Consider the following 22,511-nt stretch of genomic DNA (forward strand, 5'->3'; position numbering starts at 1 on the left):
AATTAAAACTCACAGATCGGTTTCCAGAGAGAAAGAATGTGAAATAAGTTGGAGGCAACCACTAGCAACTGTCTCTATCTAAAAACAGCTGTGAAAAGACCAACGTTCTGAGCTAAAGGTTAATTAGCTTGCCTAAATTCAAATTTGCTTCTCAAGTATCCAAGAGCCATGGTTTCCAGAAATACAGAGAACTGATTTCTTCTTCTTGGAAGCAGAGCAGGTCTGAGGAATGGCTCGGACAACGGCCTGCAGAGGAGGCAGGCGTCCCTGCAGGCTGCTCTCACGCACCCGGTTCCAGCGGTTCTGTGAGCCTTCACATGCGGAGCAGTCAACACAGAAGTTTTACAAAGCAACGCATCCAGCTCAACGATTTCATTCAGGCAAATTAATATATTTGATCCTTTAATTTTTAATCTAATGCAGCTGAGGGAACAAAAGAATAAAAGCCACAACCAGTGCCCCTGTTAAAATTTATCTTCGGGGCAGAACTGTGCCATTTATACAGGCATGGCGCTTCTCCCCACAACAGATAAATTTGCCCTTGCCTGAGCGAAATTTCATTCTTCCCGCAATCAAACTGCTACCAGCATGCTTGCGAACACTATAAATCTGCCCGTGTTGACTCTTAAAATGAAAAATACCAAGGGAAATAAATAATCCTTTACTCCTTGCCCTTCTCAGGAATAAGAAAGCACAGACATTCTGACTAGGCAGAAGACAGTGAAAATGTCCACTAGAGCAGCAACTTCACTGGACCCGGTGGGTCACAGAACTGTCTCAGGCTGATGGGAGTGATCCCCACATGGAAAAGAAGATCCCCACAGTATGCTATTGGTAACTCACAATTATTAGCAGTTAGTGGGAGAGGGGAGAAATTCAGATCGCATCCAGCTCTCTGCATTTGTGAGTTTCTGTGCATTTCAGACTACGGAGGGCAGTGGTCTGGCCACAGTCAGAAAGTGCTCCCTACCCAAAGGGTAGGGCTCCAGGGCCCCGGGCAGGAAGGCTAGCCACAGTCAGGGAGACAATGCTCCCTGCCCAGAGGGTAGGGCTCTGGGGCCCCGGGCATCAGAGAGAGGGTGCTCCCTGCCCAGAGGGTAGGGCTCCGGGGCCCCAGGCATCAGAGAGACAGTGCCCCCTGCCCAGAGGGTAGGGCTCCAGGGCCCCGGGCAGGAAGGCTAGCCACAGTCAGAGAGACAATGCTCCCTGCCCAGAGGGTAGGGCTCTGGGGCCCCGGGCATCAGAGAGACAGTGCTCCCTGCCCAGAGGGTAGGGCTCCAGGGCCCCAGGCATCAGAGAGACAGTGCCCCCTGCCCAGAGGGTAGGGCCTCAGGGCCCCGGGCAGGAAGGCCAGCTTTGTCCGCCTGAGCTCCCTGCCTCCCTGCACAGCCGCAGGTGTTGTAGACACAGCAGGGCAAAGCCCTCTCCAGCTTGGGCAGCCCTCATTCGCCATGCTCAGGAAGGATGACACCCACGCAGGCCCAAGGAGCAGGAGGCTGAGTTGGGCTGAACCAGGGCCGAGGGAAGGGCCCCAGGGGCCCGGGGTGGGAGCAGATGCACGACCCGAGCCTGGAGCTGAGCGGCCCTCACTGACGGCCATGGGCAGGGGACTCACGGCAGCCATGTGGAGGCCACAGCGGAGGACCCGAGTCTCTCTCCATCGTGACCCGGCGCTTTGCTGGCACCCGAGCAAGCGCCATCAGCATCGGGGAGCTTCTCAGCAGGCCGAGCTCAGTGTGCAGAGCAGATGAGCGCAGGAGGCTGGAAATGCTCGTACATAGAGGGAGAGGCCCGGAAGCCCTGAAACCCACGACGTTCCTCCACCTCTCTCGGCGACAGCCCCCAGTGTCCGGTCTTCGCTGAGACGTCCACTCACGAGCTTTTTAAATTTTTCTTTGACTCGTTTTCCTTCCTTAAACCATAGGCTTATTTCCACCTCTCAAATCCAACTCTCCAAGAATTCGATTCTATTTATTTCAGGTCATTAAATTTTCATCACGTCCAGGAACCGGGTGTTTCAAGGGATTAAAAAATAAATAAATAAAACACACACGGGCCCTGCTGTCAAGGAGCTCAGATCTAGAAGGTTAAACACAAAAATCCTCACATGATGCCAGAAGGTAAACTCTGGGAAATACGGGAGGAGAACCAGTCACAACGCAACCAGTCCTGCGGGTTGGGGACGTTCAGGGAGCCCAGCGAGCCGCAGAGGAACCGCACACGGAGGCCAGCCCTGCCCAGGACGGTGCGGACAGTGCAGGCGGACGGGGCTGGGGCGGGAGGCAGCAGCTCCGGGGCCCGAGAGTCAGAGAGAGCCGTCGAGCGGACTGTGACAGCGCGGCCACATCTGGCGGGGGACGCTGGCCGGCAGAGGGGGGGCCCGGAGCTGTGAGCGGCCAGGGGAAGGAGGCTCGCGCCCGCCCCCATGACCATGGGCAGGGAGGGAAGGGCGAGGACAGTGGCTCGAGGCCCGGCTGGCAAAGCAGGTGCTCGCGGCCTGTAGGGCAGGGGGTGGGGGATCCCAGAGCACTTCTGTGCCATGACCGGAGCTTAAACCAGCGGCAGGAAGACTCGGGCCACGGCGAGGGGGCCGCTTAGCCTCCCCCACCTCCCGTGCTGTGAGTCAGAATGCTGGCCAGGACGTGGGGACAGACGGGGCAGGGAGCAGGACGAGGGCCACCCAGTCCTCGCTGCTGGTCCTCCCTTCCGGCCATGAGAGGTGGCCCCTTGGCCCAGGGGTGGGATGTCCACTGATCACCTCTCCAGCCCTGCTGCCCGGGGGCCCTCCCGCCTCCCCAGGCCCTGCCCCCAGCCACAGCTCTCCGGTCGCACAGAGGAGCTGGAGCCGACTCCACCTTCAAATGCTCGGAAGGAGGGCTGGCAGGGCTGTGCTCTGCAGTGCCCCAGGGGCCTGGGAGAGTAGCTCACAGTAGGGGCACGATAGACATTCGTTCAATGAATAAAGCTGAGACTGTGAACAATCCTAAATGTCCTCTCAGGTTCTTCCTCTGACAGGTGAGGACACGGAGGGGCCCCAGGACCCCTGGAGCCAGGCAGCTCCTCGGTCAGCGCTGAGACCACAGCCACCCCCGGTCTCCAGACGCTGAGGGTGAAGGTCTTGACAATGTCCCACGAGTCACCCCTGGTTTTCCGCCTTTTCAACGCCTTATAATTGAGAACAGTGAGATTAGAAAGCAGCAGTTTATAGACTGAACCTCCGTGACATAGAGCATTAAGGTAGTAAACACCGGCAGGGAGCTGGATGGGGGAGACATTCTGATTTCAGGCCAGTGAAAGGAGAGCAGCGTTCTGTGCTTCTACGGCTCCGCCGCCCAGAATTTCTGCGACTGCCTCCGTCACTTTGCTTTGAAACTGCTCCATAAACCACACCAGACGTTCCTCGACTACCACCCTCACCGCCGGGCCCTCCCCACTGGCTCCCCGGAGACCAGCACGTACCCAAGCTTCAGAAAGCTTCCCTTGGCACCCAATGTGTATATGTTTTGAAAGGCAACAAATAGAGACTTGTGTCACCTTTGGAGTGGCTTTTTGGAATCTTCTGCAGAGACTTAAAATCAAAACGCTGCTTGGGAACCATCTTCAGAGTAAGAAACAAGTAACCAATAAGCAATAACCAAGAGAGTCTTCGGTGAAGACCGGAGCAGGGAGCCTCTTGGTGACACCACCACTCGAAAGTACCTGTGATCCGGCTCCACACCAGGCACTGCGAGAGGCTGGGGATGCTGGGCCGTGTCCTCTCGATGCCTAGTCTTCGGGAAGAGCTGAGTCAGGGAACAATCACCATTGGTCCATTGCCATGGTGACACGGATGCTCCCGAGGACCAGTAAGTACACAGATGCTTCAGGTCCATCCCATGGGGTCCTCTGCTAGGCCAGGCTGGTCCCAGCAGAAGGGCGGGCTCGTGGAAGAACTGAGAGGCTGGGGAGGCAGGAATGCCAGGGGCCACGGGGACGGGCTTGGTGGGGGCAGAGGGGTGGCCGGGACCAGAGCCCAGCAGGACTTCACCCTCCAAGCATCGAAAATTCAAAGATTATGAAGAGATTATAATGACGAAGACCTGACTGTTAAAAGATCACCTCTCGAAAAACAAGGGTTTGTGCTTTCAGAACAGTACCGACCACTTGAATAAAGGGTGTAAACTAGGGCTTAAGATGCCTGGCAGAGCACTTAGGAGAGATGGCACAAGCACGTCTCCAGGCACCTGCGGAACGGAGGGCGTCCTTGGTAACCCCAGACTGCGCTGACTGAGCTAACAGGCACTCTTCTATGCCAAAAACAAACTGGGGAACATGATGTTTCCAGAGACTGTACCGAAAATCAAAATGTGTTGAAAGAATCAACTAATGACTCAATTCCCAATTTAGTGCACAAACTAAATAACAAAAACATTGAGGCTACCACAAGCTAATCACTCCTCTCCAGACTCCCTGTGGTGCACCCAGCCCGCACCAGCCTCTCCGTCAGCTGAACTGACAGACATCCTCGAAGGTCTCAGCCTACGGCCTGGAACACACTTTCCAGGTATTTATATCTAGGCTGCCCACTGGGACAGTGAGCTCCTCAGGGAATTTCCACACCCGTGTGCCCGCTGGGGTACCAGGTGACCTGCCCTGCACAGCAGGGGCTTGCCAGTGTCGACTTGTCAAGTGACCAATTGGTAAAAGACAGAAAAGGGGATTTGGGAGTAATCTGGGGATTTGGGTTAGAGAGACCTTTCACAATTAACTTCATTATATGTTAAGCAGAGCAAACAGTATCACACCAGTAGGAAAAAAGACCAAAGGATGTAAAAAAAACCCATGAAATTCAACTGTGTTAAAGCCGTCACGCTTCATAGGTGTGGGGGTATCTTCTCACAGCTCTCTGTGCCCAGAATATTGCGCTTTCCTTAAAAAAAGGGAGGGGCCAGCTTTTGTCTTGCAGATATTATACTACAGACTGTGTTAACTGTGTTTCCCACTTGCCTTTCCCCATTTGGCAGCGAGAGCCAGATTCACGTCTTCTTATAGCAATGGAGACGAGCGTGTGTTTCCCGGCCCCAACCCCAGCCCGGCGTCCCCATCTTCCTGTTCTCGTTTTCTTTTGCCCTCTTCTCCCTTGGATTTTTAACCAGATGCATCTCTTTCTGTAAAAGTCACTGTTATCTCCCAGCCTTTGTAGAACTGTTACGAATAAATCTGAATGATGAGATAATTAGGGGCAGGCTGCTCCAGCATCCCGCGATTCACTCTGCTTTAGAGCCTTTCTTTGATTATGGTTCCTCAGACCAAGGCAGCTGACCCTTAGATAAGGTGATTTTCAACCGAACCTACACAGAAGGGCCTCCCCACCACGCAGAGGAGCAGCCGGGGGCGGCGTAATGCGGGGCACGTCTGGCGCCTGCCCTCCTCTTCTGCTTCCCCCGGCTCCTCCACTCTGTGTGACGCCGTCTCCTTTGTGCGTCTCCGGCCGTCAGCTCTCCTCCCTCCAGCCTCCAGAATCCATTTCCTCCCTGGATTTCTGCTGCCGCGGACGTAACTCACTCTCACATTTCTCTCCGAGGTGACTGGAAGACACTCCCAGCCAACTCACTGCCTCCCATCCCCGCTCCATCCAATCCATCTTCCAGACATGCGGAATCTGCACCAAAACGCGTCCCTCCATCCACGCACTCGACATCTACTGAAGTGAGTCACTCAGTCGTGTCTGATTCCTTGTGACCCCCCACCCCGGACTGTAGCCCTGCAGGCTCCCCTGTCCATGGGATTCTCCAGGCAAGAACACTGGAGTGGGTTGCCATTTCCTCTTCCAGGGGATCTTCCCGACCCAGGGATCGAACCTGGGTTTTCAGCATTGCAGGTGGAGTGTTTACCGTCTGAGCTCCCCGGGGAGCCCAAATGTCTACTGAGCACCTATTGAGGTGAGGCATGTGTGAAGCAGGGCGACCGAGAGGAAAAGAAACAGCAGCTCAGGAAGTGTCTGGAGGCACAGCGGGACCCAAGCTCCGCCAGAGGCCACGCGAACGCCAGGAGCCCTGGACAGAGTGCGCGCAGCACCTCTGGCTCCCTGCAGGGGCGTCTGCAGGGGGGAGTGGGGCGAGCGGGGGCCGGAGGGGCAGCCAAGGCCGGTCAGGAAGGACCTGAGGGGCCACCAAGTTCTCTGCGTGACCTGTTTGGGAACCCCCAGCATCCCTGTCCGCCCGCCCCGCGGCCCTGTCCACCCTCCTGATCATTCCGTTTCCAATCCTGCACCCACCCCCTGTGCCTGCACCTCAGGGACGCCGAGCACCTGGGCCCTCGACCTGAGCTGAACCGTCCTGATTCCATCACAGACACCTGCACCCACTGAAAACCCGCAGAGCATCTGCTCAGTACCCGCGACACTGCAGCTGCTCACAAAGGTTCCTACCCTCAGGGAGGTTAGGGTCTCAGGGAGAAACTGGCAAACTGAAGGACCATCACGCAGACTCCGAACAGACTCCATATACAGTGGATTCCACTGCATTAATCATGACCGCGTTAGCCCTCGCTTGGCTTCTCTCAATTCTAAGAACAACCCAGCAGGAAGGCGAAGCTCATAGGAGCCTGATGCCCTGGAGACAGATGTGGTCCACACCCCAAACACAGGGTCAGGGCCGCAGGATGACGAGGGCCCACTGGGCATTTCTCCACGGAATATACAAGAAAACGGGGAGCTCGAGAGCCCCAGTTCTTATGACAGCTCAAGAATCATTACACTGACTTCCTTGAGAATTAAATACTAAGCAGAGCGTGTGTCGCGGAGACGGGAATAATTGAATTTTCATGAAACGCAATGTAATGTTTGTTCATTCTATGTAAACACATACAGATTGCGAGTAAGGCTAGATTAATTCCTTCAAAGCACACCGGATTTCCACAAACATAATGAAGCTGCCTCTGGTAATAAAGCCTTAGAAGTCAACATCTGAAGACGTTGTCATTTATTTCACTATACCTGAAGTGGCAGGATAAACATGAGATGAAAATATAGGACTTTTATATGTAAATTAATCCAAAAGTAACTTTTCTAGAAAATAGACAAAAAGCTCAGAATGAAAGTAAACTCTGAAAGCAGATCCAGGAACAGCAGTGACCCAGAAAGTTCTGATGGCACCTCCAATCGCATCGAAAATACGACGTGACTGTCGGGGAGCAAAACTCGTCCCGAGGCCTTCCTGAAGGGGAGCAGAGGCGGAGAGTGAGGGGAGTGTCTCGACCACCTTCAGGGAGAAGCCCTGGGAGCTTTTCAGAAAAGCGCAGAAACAGTGGAAGAGGCAGCCCCGGAAGACCCGTGGAGTGACTGCTCAAGCGAGTCCACGGCTACCCTGGAAACCACTGGACCGCCAGGGAGCCCCAGGCCCCCTTCTAGAGGCGAATCCCGCAGGGAGACTGGATCATGACGCGCCCACAGCAATTCACTGAAACACCGCCGCGGATGGCAAGCTCAGAAAGCACACAGAGTGCCTGTCAGCTTAGCACCGGTCACACGGCTCACACGCATGGTGGAGACAGACTCTCCAACGTGCAGAGACCTCCAGAAGCTTACTGACATGGGAAAAAAAAGATGTAGAAAAATATGGTACAGTGCGCCACCTTTATTAAGAAGGAAAGAAAAAACGCACGCTTGCATCTGCAGTAAACACTGGAAGGACCTGGGGATCCCCTGCTGGTCCAGTGTGGAGACTCGGTGCTTCCACTGCCCGGGGCCTGGGTTCAGTTCCTGGTCAGGGAACTAAGATCCCACAAGCCTCAAGGCATGGCCAAAAAAAAAAAAAAAACCCAGAAGAAACTAGAAGGATCCAAATAGAAAAAGGAAAAAAAAAAAAAAAGTGAAGTCAGCGGAAGGGAGAATGCACACAGAGTTATACACAAGCAAGGAAGCGACCTAGAAATAAACTCACATCATAAATGGAAGGTCGTCTTCCCCTCAGCCCCCAAGGACGTCCCCCGGGCGCAGTGACCCCAGCCTGAAGCCCACCCTCCCTAACCTGTAAGCCAAGGCCATCACCCGTGGGCCCTCTGGACCCACCACCTGCACCTTCCCCCCAGTCACACTGCAGGGCAGTCCTCAGAGATCCCCCTGTTCAGAAGCCCTGCCTCTGCGAGAAGGCCTGACCTGTCTCTGTCCTGGCAGAGTCCTGGACAGCTTTCAGCATCAAGGTCAGACAGCAGCTCTGCAGGGTAAGGGACCCCCAACAGCCCTGGCTGCCAACCCCCCACCCCCGCCCTGATGACCCACTGGTTCAAGGTCTGCCTGGGACTGGACCCCTCGCTAGCCCACTGGCTCTTCGAAGCCTGGGCGCTGTTGCATCCATCTGCACGTGCCAAGCATCTAGCTTCCCAACAGATGCTCCCTGCCTCCCTCACCCTTTCCTCAAAACACTGGTGACGAACGCTTCGCCCTCCTGGGGACAAGTGCCTTTACCTAACAAATTTTGCTTGTCTGAATAAGGTCCTCAAGGTGACAGCATTATTAGTCATGAATGGGTCCGGGCCCTCACGCAGACCTGCGTCTGCTTCTCTACCGCACACCCCTCAAACCGCCTCATCACACGAGCCTGAGCCCTCCTGTGCAAGGGCAGGGGACTCGATGACACGGGTGGTCCCTAACCTTTCCACATCACAGAGGCCTGGGAGCATCTCGTGTCTTCCTCTGCACCCACCCCAGAAAGAAACCGCCCTTACATAAGCGGCTGCAGATGCTGACGGGCAACTTCAGGAGACGCATGGAGTGAATGACGCCTGGAATCGTTTTCAACTTCTCTCCAAAAGACGGAAGGCGTAAGGTAAGAGGAGCAAGGATCTAACGCTTTTTGATCATTTACCGAACACCAGACACGTGGCTGGGGCTTCCCAGGTGGCTCAGTGGGTAAAGAATCTGCCTGACAGTGCAAGAGACACGGGAGACACGGGTTCAATCCCTGGGTCAGGAAGATCCCGTGGAGGAGGGAATGACTACCTACTCCAGCGTTCTTGCCTGGAGAATCCCATGGACAGAGGAGCCTGGGGGACCATGGTCCATGGGTCACAGAGTCGGACGTGACTGAGCGACTAAGCCCAAGACACTGGGCTGAGCACGTTATACCCACGGGCTAATCTGTTCCGTCCCACATCAGTGAGGCGCCTGTTGTTATTCTCATCTTCTCAATCAGGCACGGGGATTCAGGGCCGGTAAGGGATAAATGGATTTGCCAGTGAAGGTCCCTCTTTCTGGTCTGAAGCTCCTGGTATTTTCTGCAGGGTATTTTCTGTTTACCTCCCCGTAGTGGTTGAGGGAAGAGTTGGCTGCAGCCAGGAAGCCCCAGAAGGAGGGAGTCTTTTCTGTGCCCCCCACCCCGGGTCCTCCCCACGTCACTCTTCCAGCACCACCAAGACAGGACGCAGGAGGGACGTGCAACCAACGAGACGCTCCAGCGCCCAGGCCCCTCCGTGGCTGGCACAGAAATCACCAGCCGTGGCCAAGGAGGACAGGCCCCGACGGCACGAACCAGTGACAGGGCCACAGACCTGGAGGAAGGACGAGCCCAAGGACCCCTTCGGGTCTGGCCTTGGAGGCACAGGTCTCTACTGTACCCCAGGACCCCACAGACCCCCTCCTGCACGCGGTCATGCTGCTCCTCGTCGGGAAGCAGACAGGCCTGGGCACAGGGAGGACCCGGGGAGGCCCGCCAAGGGGAGCCTGAGCCAGCATCCAGAGCCCCCGGCACATGCACATCCTCTCGGAGGGAACCCAGTTTCCTTAGGGCTGGCGGCCCACAGCATCCAGAAGAGCGCTCTCTACAACAGGAGTAAGAGGTCAGCTCTTTAACCTCCGAGGAGATCTGCCTCCTCTTCAAACCTCCAAGATGAAGGAAGGCGCTACGCTGGTTACTAAGGTAACTGAAGGTACCAAAGCAGGGTGGGGGGGGGGGGGCGCGAGGGAGGGCACTGGAACCCGCTGCTGTCCTCTGGAGGGCGCACGCGGGTGCGCACACCCGAGTTCTGCGTGTCGACGAAGCCCAGGAGAGCTGCATGCAAGACCCGCTGCCCCCGACAGGGTGCCGTCTTCACCGCACCGAGGTCGGGCTGTGGGCGCACGGACCCGGAGGGGACCCTGGGGCCCTCCATCCCCCACGGCGCTGCCACACTCCGTCTAGACCGTGCACCTGGCCTCCTGCCGTTGAAGCTGCATTTCTTGGACTCACTCTCAACAGTGCTTCAATCTCAACCGCGTGCTCCCACCAAGGTGAAAGGGCAGGTCCTTGTCTTGCCCTCCACGCCCTTCCAGGGCAGACCTCGGCCTCCACCTGGTGCCCGGCCCGGCTTCTCCCAGCGCTCCACGCTGATCTGTCTCTAAGAACCTGCAGTGAGGCCGCCCACCTGTGTGTCCGGCCCAGCCCCGGCTCTTTCCCTGGAAAGACCCCCTCCTCCCTGCGCCATCACGGAGCCTGCTCCCGGCTCAGGGCCCGCGTCACGGCCCTGGGTAAGCCTTGCCTGCCTCTTGAGGAGCCTCCCCCTCCTCCGACTGTCACCACAGCCCCAGGGACACAGCTTGCGACCTGCCGTCCCGGCCACCGGACTGGGTGCCCCTCGGAGGCAGAAACCCCTCTGTGTCCGCGGCCCCTTGCGTGGCACCTGCCAGGCCGATACTCCTTCTGTATTGAAGGAGCAGACAGAGGAGGGACAGGCTTATCTAATACCTGGAAGCATCCAATAATGGGTTTTGAGAGCTTTCCCCTCCTAATGCCTTCAAAACCCACAAACCCTCCATTTCTAGGACTCTGTAGACAAACAGCCTAAAATACCAAATGACTGTGCTAAATTATGAATGTTGATACTCGCTGCTTCCCTTCGCACTGAAGGCACTCCTCAAGGTAGAAAGGAAGAAGAATTATCTTACCGTGCTTTGTCATTACTGCCCCAAACCACACCGCTGCAGGCCTCCCAGTTCACGGGCAACCCAGCAGCTGACGGACAAGCGTCACTCCAGGTGTCCTGGGGACGCAGCCTAGGGAAGGGACCTTTTCCCGGCAGGACTCTGAGTCCCTCAGGCATGGGCTCTGCTTACTCGCCCAGCTCAGAGACACCGTCCACTAGACAGACACACAGCTTTTCCAACTCACTCTGTCCCACACTTTGCTGAGTAGCCAGTCTTCTTTTTCCTGTGTTTTGTTGTTCAGCCGCTCAGTCGTGTCCAACTCTTTGCAAATCCATGGACTGTAGCCGGCCAGGCTCCTCTGTCCATGGAATTTCCCAGGTTAGAGGACTGGTGTGGTTGCCATGTCCTTTTCCTCCTTTTTCCTATGAAACCCCTAATAATATGAGCATTCTAAGTCATATGGTCTGAGAGATGCTACACTTGGTCAACTCCTGAATTACGTCCATTAAAAACACAATTTGAGAATCTGGCCTAAACTTTTGCCTAACGATGTCACTTCCTTTTATCCACGGGCATGACAATATGGCTGCTGCACGAAGACACTGCTTCCAGCCTAAAATGCAGAAACGAATCTTAAAAAAAATAACTTAGCAGATTGTGTTTATCCCCACGGTGCCATAAATAATTCCTAAACTTCCAAATTGCCTCTTTGCAGGGGAGAAAATAAAACTGCGCCGTCGAGTAGCAGCGCATCACTGCCTGCCTGCAAAGCCACAGAGACTCTAGGAAGCAAGGGGCTCGTAAATAGTTTAAATAAAATTCAATTAGATGAGCATCCTTATTAGAATTTTTTTGACAGTCTTAGAGAGTTTCTTTAAAGGGTCTGGGGAAGAGACCTGATTAACCAACCAGAGATACCAAAAGCCAGTGCTACGCAATTTTCAATTGTTGTTTAGTTGCTAAGTCCTGTCTGATCCCATGGACTGCAGTGCACCAGGCTTTCCTGTCCTTCACTCTCTCCCGGAGTTTGCTCAAACTCATGTTCATTGAGTGGGTGATGCCATCTAACCATCTCATCCTCTGTTGCCTCCTTCTCCTTTTGCCTTCAATCTTTCCCAGCATCGGGGTCTTTTCCAATGAGTCGGCTCTTGGCATTAGGTAGCCAAAATACTGAAGCTTCAAGTTGAGCATCAGTCCTTCTAGTGAATATTCAGTGTTGATTTCCTTTAAATTGGCTGGTTTGACCTCCTTGCTGTCCAAGGGACTCTCAAGAGTCTTCTCCAGCACCACGCTTTGCAATCATCAGTCCTTCAGTGCGGTTTTCCACGTGGTGTTTTTAAAACAAAACACACTGCCCTGTGGGTTGTGTTAATACTACACACTCTGGCTTGTTTCAAGGTCAAAGTTATTAAAGTTACTCGCACAGGTGTGTCTGACTCTTTGCAATCCCATCGACCGTAGCCTGCCCAGCTCCTCTCTCCATGAGATTCTCCAGGCAAAATTACTACAGAGGGTTGCCATTTCCTTCTCCAGGGGATTTTCCCGTCCAGGGATAGAATCTGGGTCTCCTGCATTGCAGGCAGATTCTTTACCAACTGAGCCACTAGGGAAACCAACCGGCTTGTTTAGGAGACCAAATAATGGGATCCAGGAGCTAAAGGGAAATCTGGAGGTTATATCATCTAAGACCCTCATTTTATAGGTGATGAAACTGGGACCCTCAGGACTGGCCCACGATTTCCAGCACAGCACATGGCAGGGCCTCAGAATGGTTGAAAATAGAAAATTAAGTCCACATTGATGGAGGCAGGACAACTGCTTTATATCTGCTAAATATTCAAGACCTTAGATGATGAAAATAAGACACAGGGCGGAATCTCTGCTTTCCAGAAGTCTCCTGTGGACAGAAATGATGCCACAGATGGTATGTAACATATACTACAGCTGCAAAAACATCAAAAACATACATACAAACTACAGCTTGAATCAAGTTACCAAAATATTTGCTTTTGTTACAATAGCAGAAATATTGCAAGGGATGGCATGGATTCTAAGCAGGATAAGGAAGAGCTGCAAAATATACAAGGAAACAAATCAAGTTCTGTGCAAATGGTATAACTGGAGTGCTCAAGCAAGCTCCAAGCTATGTCTCCTAGTCAAACAAGGGCATCCCAGAATCCGCCTTCCAAACACCAGAACTGTCACAGAGGGCGGGACCAAGCCTGACAACATTAGGAGAGAGAAGGAAGATGCTTGAATGTCATTCAGTATTCAGAAGCCCTACATGAAAACTATGAATGATACAGCAATAATATCAGAGACTTAAACCACTAGCATCAAGCATGACAAGCAAAAGGGTTATCTTTACAGAACTTGTCAACTTACACCCACTCACATTCCCTGACGAAGCGACTCTTTGGGAGAATGACGTTATAGAAAGAAACCTAAAGCAACTCAAGGAAAAACTACAGATATTCCATTTCTGAAAGAGCAACTTAAAGAAAGAAAAGAGCCACAACCTAGAGAATATAATTGTAATGTATAAAAGTGACAAATAATTAGCTTTCAAAATAAATGAATTCCTACCAATCAATTAAAAAAATGAGCCCCACCCAAAATGAGCAAAAGAAAAACTGTATGTGTCAAATAAATATGCTAAAATGTGATCCACCTCAGCGGCAGTTGCATGTAAACAAGACCACAGTGAGAGACTGTTCTGGACTCACCAGACTGGCCAAATAAACTGAACGAAGCCGCATGCTGGACAGGGTGTGGAGCAACAGGAGCTTCTGTGGAAACGGCCCGGCTCCTCAGGAAGCAGCCTAGTGAGGCCAGCAAAGCTGAGATGCTGAGGGCCTCCTGGTGGCTCAGCGGGAAAGACAGCGCCCTCGATGTCGGGGCTGCAGGGAGACGCAGGTTCAACTCCGGGGCCGGAAGGTCCCCTGGAGAAGGACGCAGCAACCCACTCCAGGATTCTTGTCTGGAGAAGCCCATGGATAGAAGAGCCTGGTGGCCTGCAGTCCAGGGGGCTGCAGAGAGTAGGGCCCTGCTGAAGCGACTTGGTGTGCACCCGAGCTGTGCAGAAGTGCTGAGCCAGCAATTCCACAGCTAAAGAAAACATAACTCTAAGAAACCCTTAGTCCTATACATGCAAGATATACAAAAAATGTGCACAAGTAGCATTTGAAACAACAACAAAAGAATTGCAAACAGTCAAATGTCCGTTAAAGAACGGATGAATAACCTCTGGCACATTCACCCACTAGAATTTGAGCAGCGAAAAATGAATGAACTGAAACTCCACAAAGCGGTCACAGCACCGCGTGGAGGTCTACAGTCCTCGTGAAGAACTGCAGGAAAGGACGGGTAGCGTGATTCCACTTGTTGAAGCACAAGAGCTGGGGAAAGTTCACTTGTTTACGAAATGCATAGGAAATCAAGGTAACAACACAAAATTCAGAACAGGGAATGCTCATGGGGCGGGGGAAGTGCCAACAGGGAGGGGACACACGGGGGCTTCGACCTGCATGGTGTCCCAACTCTTCAGCTGAGTGATGGACCCTGGACTGGCTGATACAGTGAAGGACTGGAAGACAGGCAGGGACGAGAGAGGGGCGATAGAGTATCGGAATGAAGTCTTTCCGTAAAGGGTAACTTTAAGGAGAAAATTACTGTTTAATTAGGGAGACTTGAGTACGTCATGGCAAAGAGTCAAGAACGAACAGAGGAAGAAGAAAGTCGGACTCACACGTCCCGATTCCAAAAATCGCTACAAAGCTAACGGGGTCAGAACAGTGTGGACATCGGACTTCGCTGGTGGTCCAGCAGTTGAGAATCTGCCTGCCAATGCAGGAGACACGGGTTTGATCCCCGGTCCAGGAAGATCCCACGCGCTGCAGGGCAACTAAGTCTGAGCTGCAACTACCGAGCGCGTGCTCTGCAGCCTCTGCTCGGCAACAAGAGAAGCTTGCACGCGGTACCTAGAGAGTAGCCCTGCTCTCCGCAACTAGAGAAAGCCTGCCCACAGCAACGAAGACCCAGTATAGGCAAAAGTAAATAAACAATAACGGTAAGGACATGAGGATGGGAACACAGGCCAACGGAACGGAACTGAGAGTCCAGAGACACAGGCAAACGTCTATGGTCAGCTGACTCTGGACAGCGGGGCGGAGACCCCTCAGTGAGAGGTGCTGCCTGCTATACCCCCACTGGCCTACCCAATGGACAAGGCTCCCTCCTCACACACCCCAACCCCCCCCAACCAATGACACGTGAGTTCATGCTCTGATGACACAGTCCCAGCTTCCTGACCTCAGGCCGAGCTTTACCGGGAGAGGTCACCTCTCACCATTTTCCATGTCTTCCGGCTTGTCCGTCACAGAGCCTCACGCAGACAAGGTGCCAATTACAGGAGCTGCACGTCTGCTCACGTCTGAACAGGGACACACGGTCTTGGTCTGTGCCACCTGGGAGCTCACCAACTTAGACTGGTGGTTGTGATACAACCGTGTGCAGGAGCTTAGCGACGGTACCAGAGGGAGGGACAGGCTGAAAACAGGGTCACACCTGGACAGGGAGAGAAGCATCAGGCGTGTCACCTGCGCAAAGATCAGGACATGACCCCTTGCGAATAGGAAGCTTACTTATGCTGGAATCAGAGCTTACCTTCTACCCTGCGTGCAACCAGGACGAGGGCTTGGCACCACCTTCCCCAACTCTGCCCCTGGCACCTCCGTTACAGACACGGCGCCACGTGGCACTCTAACCATTTATGTTTGTGTCTGGCTGTGCAGTGCTGTTTTCAACAGCCAGGAAAATGCTTTTTCGCTTTTCCACAGCCTTAGAAGTAATTCAAGAAATATTTGACAAACAAATGAACAAAAGAATGATTATTTAAAACTAGAAAACGTTCATGTGCATATTTATAAGGCTTTTTCCCCAAAGAGTCAAGTTTTAAATTTTAATGACGAGGTAAAGAAAGTGGTTACGTTAGACTTTTCTCCTCCCTGGCCTGTGTACAGTCTTCTAAGTCTCTCAATAAATGGTAAATGCCTTCCAGGCATGATGACAGCCCACAGTCACCCAGTGATGTTTCCGTGCTCCTGATCTGTACTGTACCTGGAAAGAGGCGGCCTGAGTCAGCCCAAAGGGAGGTAAGTGTGTAGTATTTGGACACATGACTCACTGCTGTCTTCAAAACATCTCCTCAAGGGAAAAACAATCAAGTCATCAGGACAGCAGTCGCCGCCCACATCACAATTACCAGATCTCAGCGGCTGGAAAGCAATGGTGAAGGCGCTGTAACTCAAGGGAGAAGAGATAAAATTCTCTCAGCTATCCGGAAGAGCCTAATCCTGTTCTGTGCACAAACACACACATACGCCACAGTCAACTTAAATGTGTCATTAAGCCTTTTCACTGCCTGTTCAAATTAGCAATCTAATCTTATGCATTTAATTAAATGCACTTGGTCACAGAGATAACCCACATGGGGGCAGGGCCCCTCTGCAAGGGAAACAAATAACCGCAGGACAACAGGGCTTTGTTTGCTGTTGCTTTGGTTGGTTCCAGCCCTTCATTCGATGTTCAGCAGAATCATTTATTTGAAAGGACTTGTAGCCACTTCAGAATCGTGTAATTTACTACTGAGGCAGCAGATATAGGAACGGACTATTGTCAGCAAGATCTGGGCAAGGGGTGCTGCCAGCCATTCAATCCTGATCACCTTTCGGAGGCTCCGGAAGAAGGAGAGTAACAGCATCCGCCCGGAGCTTTGCTGGCAAGGCCACGTGGAAGCAAGCCTCCAGGGCATCTCATGAGCTGCTGGCACCTGCAGGTGTCACCCGACAACCTCTCCGGCCACCACGCATTTCAGCATTAGGCAGCCCCTCAAGGAAAGCTACGACCAACCGAGACAGCATATTAAAAAGCAGAGGCATCACTTTGTCAACAAAGGTCTGTATAGTCAAAGCTATGGTTTTTCCAGTAGTCACGTATGGATGTGAGAGTTGGACTATAAAGAAAGCTGAGCACAGAAGAATCAATGCTTTTGAACTGTGGTGTTGGAGAAGGGTCTTGAGAGTCCCTTGGACTGCAAGGAAATCAAACCAGTCCATCCTAAAGGAAATCAGCCCTGAATATTCATTGGAAGGACTGACGCTGAAGCTGAAGCTCCAACACTTTGGCCACCTGATGTGAAGAACTGACTCACTGGAAAAGACCCTGATGCTGGTAAAGATTGAAGGCGGAAGGAGACGGGGACGACAGAGATCAGATGGTTGGATGGCATCACCGACTCGATGGACATGAGTTTGAGCAAGCTCCGGGAGATAATGAAGGACAGGGAAGCCTGGCATGCTGCAGTCCATGGGGTTGCAAAGAGGCAGACGAGATTTAGTGACTGAAGAACAACCGTAAGAACCGTAAGGATGGAGACTGTAACGACTGATTTTAGCATTGCTTGGAACTTCTATTTTTAAAACCTGGGGGTTGGGGGGGGTAGTTTGGGAAATGCCAGAGAAAAGTCAGTAAGAATGGCCAAGTGAGCGGAGGCAGTGTGACCAGAGCCAGCCAGCCCCGCGCCGCGCCACGGGAACTCAGAAAACAAAGCTGGCGGCACTTCCACACGCTGTCTGTGGTTAGCGACCGCCTGGCGCACAGTTTAAGGATTATGACTACAGACGTCAAAACACATGCCCGTCTGACAACACGGAGCAGAACTCTGTCATAATAACTTCAAGTTCAAACAGAAAAGCCCACACAGAATTTCTTTCATAAAAGCATCTCTTCTTCCTTATCTTCAGTCTCTCTCTCTTGCGAGGTATTTAAACTTTACGTGTACGTTTCCCAACAACTGAAAGCACCCCCCACCACCCTGTGACTTTATCAGACACATTTGCATCTCAGGTGTCCTCTTTTTTTTTTCCTTTTCTTTTTCTACTTTGTCATTTCCTCCAAGAATTACCTGATAGGGCTGATCTAACTGTAGAACAGCAGTGCCATTAATGTACAATAATGACTTGGAAACCTGTTTCAGAGCCGATATTCAGCCAATTACTGAGCGAATAAACCTCATAGAAACCTGTCAAGGACACTGGCAATGCATGAGGAAGTGACAACTGATTCAGGAGGTGACAGCCGATTCGTAACTGACCCTCCCTGACTTGCGTTCTGAATGCTGGCCCCTGACACCAGGTGCCCCTGGGAGGAAGCCTAGGATCCCAGAAGTCTTTTGTCTAAAAAACAAAGCCAAACAAACAAAGGCACCTTTTTTTTTTTTTGAAGTTAGTTCCTGCTCAAGAGATTACAGCTCACATATCTGCTCCTGGCGCTTTGTGTTTTCTATTAAGATGCGTATCTTTGTTCTCGAGTTTCTTACTGCTTTCAATCTTTCTGCCTCCAAAGCCATTCACTCCGTCGAGCATCACGGATACTAAGATGCCAGAGGAACTCTAGTTCTGCCTGACCAGAACCTGTCTCTATGACATGCTGGACAGCCTCTGTTTAAACATTTCTAACTAAGGGGGCTCTCTGTTAATAAGTGGCTCTTACCATTTGGGAAAAAAAAAATGTTTAATAATATCAGAGATGCGCTCTTACTGGCTACATGCTAGAGCCTGTGCTCAGCTCGCCGCCACCATCAGAAAGAAACTTGGAGGGAGGCGTCTCTGTGCTCGTTTGAAAGAACGGAGACTGGCGGGGTTAGACAACGCGCTGAGGAAGACACGGCCGTCACTCCTGCCGCTTCAGACACGGCCTCGCCTCCCACGTTCACTCATAGGCCCTCCTCGGCCACCTCTCTGCTCCCTCGTCTCCAGGAAAGACCTTCAAACGTTGGAGAACCATCTGAGGAGCGTGTGGCCCGGAGCTGGGCTCTCCGTGAGCCTTGCCTGGCCGAGTGGAGAGGAACCCCGCAGCTGGCTGGGTCTGGGCCCAGGGTGGGCCCCACGGCCCAGGCCAGGCAGCGCCAACTCCCCGTCTCCTGTCTCCCTCCACCCTCATTCTCTCACCCCTGGACCTTAACCCAGGGTCCATCCTCAGCTCTGAGTTCACAAGAGGGCCCACTCCCCTCCGGTCTGCTGCGGCAGGAGGCCCGTGACCAGCCTGAGCCAGAGCCGCCTCACTCCCTGGTCACAGAGGGCATGCCCTTCTACATGGGGAGGGGGCTTGGGGGGCGGTGGAGGCCGTCAGCATCAGCCCCCTTCCTCCACCTCCTGCCCATGCAGGGACCCTCCTACCCCGGTGCCCAATCCTAGCCAACTTCCCCTGGAGGATTCTCAATGTGATAAAACATCTTTAAACTTAAATTCTGACAGCAACTTAAAAAAAAAATTCACAGCTCCGAAATTAAGTTTAGAAATAATTTTTTTGGTGGTGGGGGGGGGCGGGTTGGACCCTGTGGCTTTGTAGGATCCTAGTTCCCTGACCCGAGGCTCTTGGCAGTGAGAGCAAGGCGTCCTAACCATTGGTTCCCTAGAGGGTTCCTAGAAATAACCACTTTCATGTAACAGTGGTCCTCCAGAGAAGAGCTGGAAACAGTCCAGGGAGAATTTCATCAGAGCCCCCATCTTCCACGTCCCCCGCATCGGGTGGTCCAGCCAACAGTGAGGGTCAAGGACAAACCAGCAAGCGTGACAGGCCTACGTGTCTTACACTGTGTTCTCGGCACTTAGGCAACACCTGCTGAACCGGGGGCACAGCTCCAAACGCAGTGAGAACCAAGAAAGGGACGACAGGCTGGCTTTGTTCCTAAATAGCCTGGAAGACAGACAGCTCTCGTGGGACACGCCTCAAAGGCTTGTGGGCGATCCCAAAGCAGCCGATCAACAAACGGCACATTGTAAGCGCAAACCCACACCCGGCGTTGACAAGGAAGAGCTCCAAGAGCAGGAAGCCTCTGCAAAACTAGGCGAGAGAGATGGTGCTCTCCCAGGGGGCAGTGCAATAAAGTCTGGAGGGCGATGCAGGCTCGGAGGCCGGGCGGCGAGCCCTGCAGGAGGGTGCAAATGTGGACACAGACGGCTCGCGCGTGGGTCTCCCTGGGAAGAGGGCCCCCAGGAGAGCCTGGGCCCACATGCGGGGTCCTCCCGTACCTGAGTTTACCAGCTGCTGCTCCATCACTCCACAGCCCAGGACCTCCAGCCATTCCCCGTGGAAGTTGATCTCCATCTCGAAGGAGGGATGAGTGAAGGGGAAGTAGCAGTCCACCCATCTGATGTCCAGTCCTGCAAAGACGCCGGAGAAAAACAGACACGGAGTCTTACAGGCAGTCTTGCCTTTCCCGAGATCAAACCTGCTAATGACAGATTAGCTGATAACACCGAAAGACTATTTTCTGAGTAAAATAAATAGCAAATAAATTAATTTGCAACACTTTAGGGGGAGGCAATAAATCTTAACACTTGTGAAAAACTAAGCACATCTTTTCCAATATGAGAAACACTTTTTGTAGTTCCAGGACCCTCTGAAACCCAATCAATCACCTGTCAACCCTGTGGCCACCTGGCAGAGGAGAGACTTAGGTCAAGATCACAGGAAAGGGGGCTTCCCAGGTGGGCTAGTGGTAAAGAACTCGCCTGCCAATGCAGGAGACACAAGACATGCATGAGATGTGAGTTTGAGCCCTGGGTCGGGAAGATCCTTTGGAGGAGGAAATGGCAACCCAGTCCAGTATTCTTGCCTGGAGGATCCCATGGACAGAGGAGCCTGGCAGACTATAGTCCACAGGTTTGCAAACAGTCGGACGTGACTGAAGCAACTTAATGCACGCACGGGAAAGCAGGTCACTCTGCTAGTTTCTATAAAAGCAAACGACATCCAAATCAGACCCACGGCCTTCTACGCTGCATCTGTACCAAGCGGCAGACAGGCCTTTTTCCACATTTCTCAATATTGCTCCGCTCTAATAGCTTTCTTAAAAAATTTTTTGAGTAAGTAATATATTCACACGGTTCAAAACCGAAACACTGTAAAAAGAATACATTTCCCTGTATAAACAGGCCATGAGTGAAAAAACATTCTAAGTTTGCGAGTGACTGGAGTTAAGTAAACTTACCGTGGCGACCCTTTTGCAATATACACCTATATCCAATCATTCCGTCATATACTAACACAATGCTCTATGTCAGCTGCATCAATCAAACTGAAATAAAAATAAGGCACTGTGTACAAGTCTCACTGGCATACTGGTTCCTGGCTCCTCTGCCCCTTGAATCCCACTGGGTAAACTTCCAGGGTTTCCTTTTTATTAACAGATGTGAGCAAACACACGCGTGCACCTCTCGTTTCCCTCCTTCCCTACACAGAAACACCACGTCATCCCACACCACGCTTCTCTCATGCAGTGACACGGAGGCCCACCCCCCACCCTCCGTGTCGGGCCTCAGAGGCGTGGGTGGGTCCCCCGTGCGCAGAGAGAGCGACCACAGACGCGTGACCGAATCCAGCGCCACCACCCCAAGCTGAGGCCCTCAGGCAAGTTCCTTCAGTTCTCCCTGCCTCGGTCTTGGTCAAAATAAGAACGACATTCATCTCGCAGTGTTCTGGTGACAAGTTATTAAGTGTGTAAAAAACTTAAACACTCAATGGGTGATTTTCGACCGGCATGTCACTGCAAATCAGACCACGACCTAAACTGTCTCTGGGGTTTTCATAAAAATATGAAGAAAAAGAAACGTTCCTAAAGCGCACACTGAGGTCACTGACATCCATTGCTTATTTGCTACAGCGCTACTTACACGAGATGGTTCACGGGCCTCCTTCAACTCGGCCTTTAAGCTGAGGACAGGCAGCCAACACGGCACGATCGTCACCCCTGCTCCCGTCTCACAGACGCAGGAGCCGTGCCAGCTTATACCTCTCCTCGACGTTTACAGTCAGAAAACGCCGAGATGAGAATTCTGCACCAGATGGTGGGCAGCACGGCCCTCCGCTGCCCTCCCCTGGGCAGACCGTGGAGACGGACCCCGCTCGGCTTCCGGGCCAAGCGCCCCCAGCCAAGAGTGCACCGTCAGCCTCCGGTTCCCCACATACCACGACAGGCATGATAGAACAGAGAAAACTGCAAAGGCTGGCTGCGATCAAAATGAGAGAAATACTTCCCCTGGACAGAAACAGGCCAGGAAAGCAAAGGGGCAGAGAGGGCAAAGCTCCGTGTTGCTGGGCTCAGGGTCCGCAATCGGGAGAGACGCCAGGAGCTCGCCACCTGCCGGAACACATGCTGCTGGCTTGGGATCCAAGCGAGGCCAGAGGCCTGCAGTCAAACGCTGGGATGGCAGGGGCTCCCTGATGGCGAGAGAAGGGGACCGAAGCTATCACCAAGCACGCCTGGGGCTGCAGCTCTGAAGAGCTGTAGGCTTGGAGAGAGCCGAGCCCTAGGTGCGTCCCCATCAGAGCTGTGAGTGCATCTGAGAGGCCCCCGAACCTCTGCTGGACTGAAGGTCCAGAGAGCTCGGGGCCTGGGGCTGGCATGCAGTCCCTGGGAACTGGGGAGCGGGGCAGTGAAGCGGAAGGGAGCAGCGGGCTGGGGCCCAAAGGCTGGGCCTTCAGGTTCCGGCCACAGCTAGCCTTTGGATGCGGACAGCCCTGGGAAGGGCATGCCCTTGGGCGAGGAGCCACTGCTGTGGCTGCTCTG

General features: G+C 53.0%; 1 protein-coding gene across 11 annotated transcripts in view; it reads right to left on the reverse strand.

The window, feature by feature from the left end:
• FARS2 (phenylalanyl-tRNA synthetase 2, mitochondrial) overlaps positions 1 to 22,511 on the reverse strand; it is a 302,144-nt gene that overhangs the window by 195,503 nt on the left and 84,130 nt on the right. For 9 of the 11 annotated variants that reach the window (XM_069562904.1, XM_069562905.1, XM_069562902.1 and 6 more), the window contains one exon: positions 19,972 to 20,103. The exons of the other annotated variants lie outside the window; for them this stretch is intronic. In XM_069562904.1, coding sequence (XP_069419005.1) covers positions 19,972 to 20,103 — 132 coding nt within the window. The remainder of the gene's footprint in view (positions 1 to 19,971; positions 20,104 to 22,511) is intronic. 11 annotated transcript variants of the gene reach the window in all.

The sequence above is a fragment of the Ovis canadensis genome, chromosome 20 (assembly GCF_042477335.2).
Source record: "Ovis canadensis isolate MfBH-ARS-UI-01 breed Bighorn chromosome 20, ARS-UI_OviCan_v2, whole genome shotgun sequence".
Lineage (NCBI taxonomy): Eukaryota > Metazoa > Chordata > Mammalia > Artiodactyla > Bovidae > Ovis > Ovis canadensis.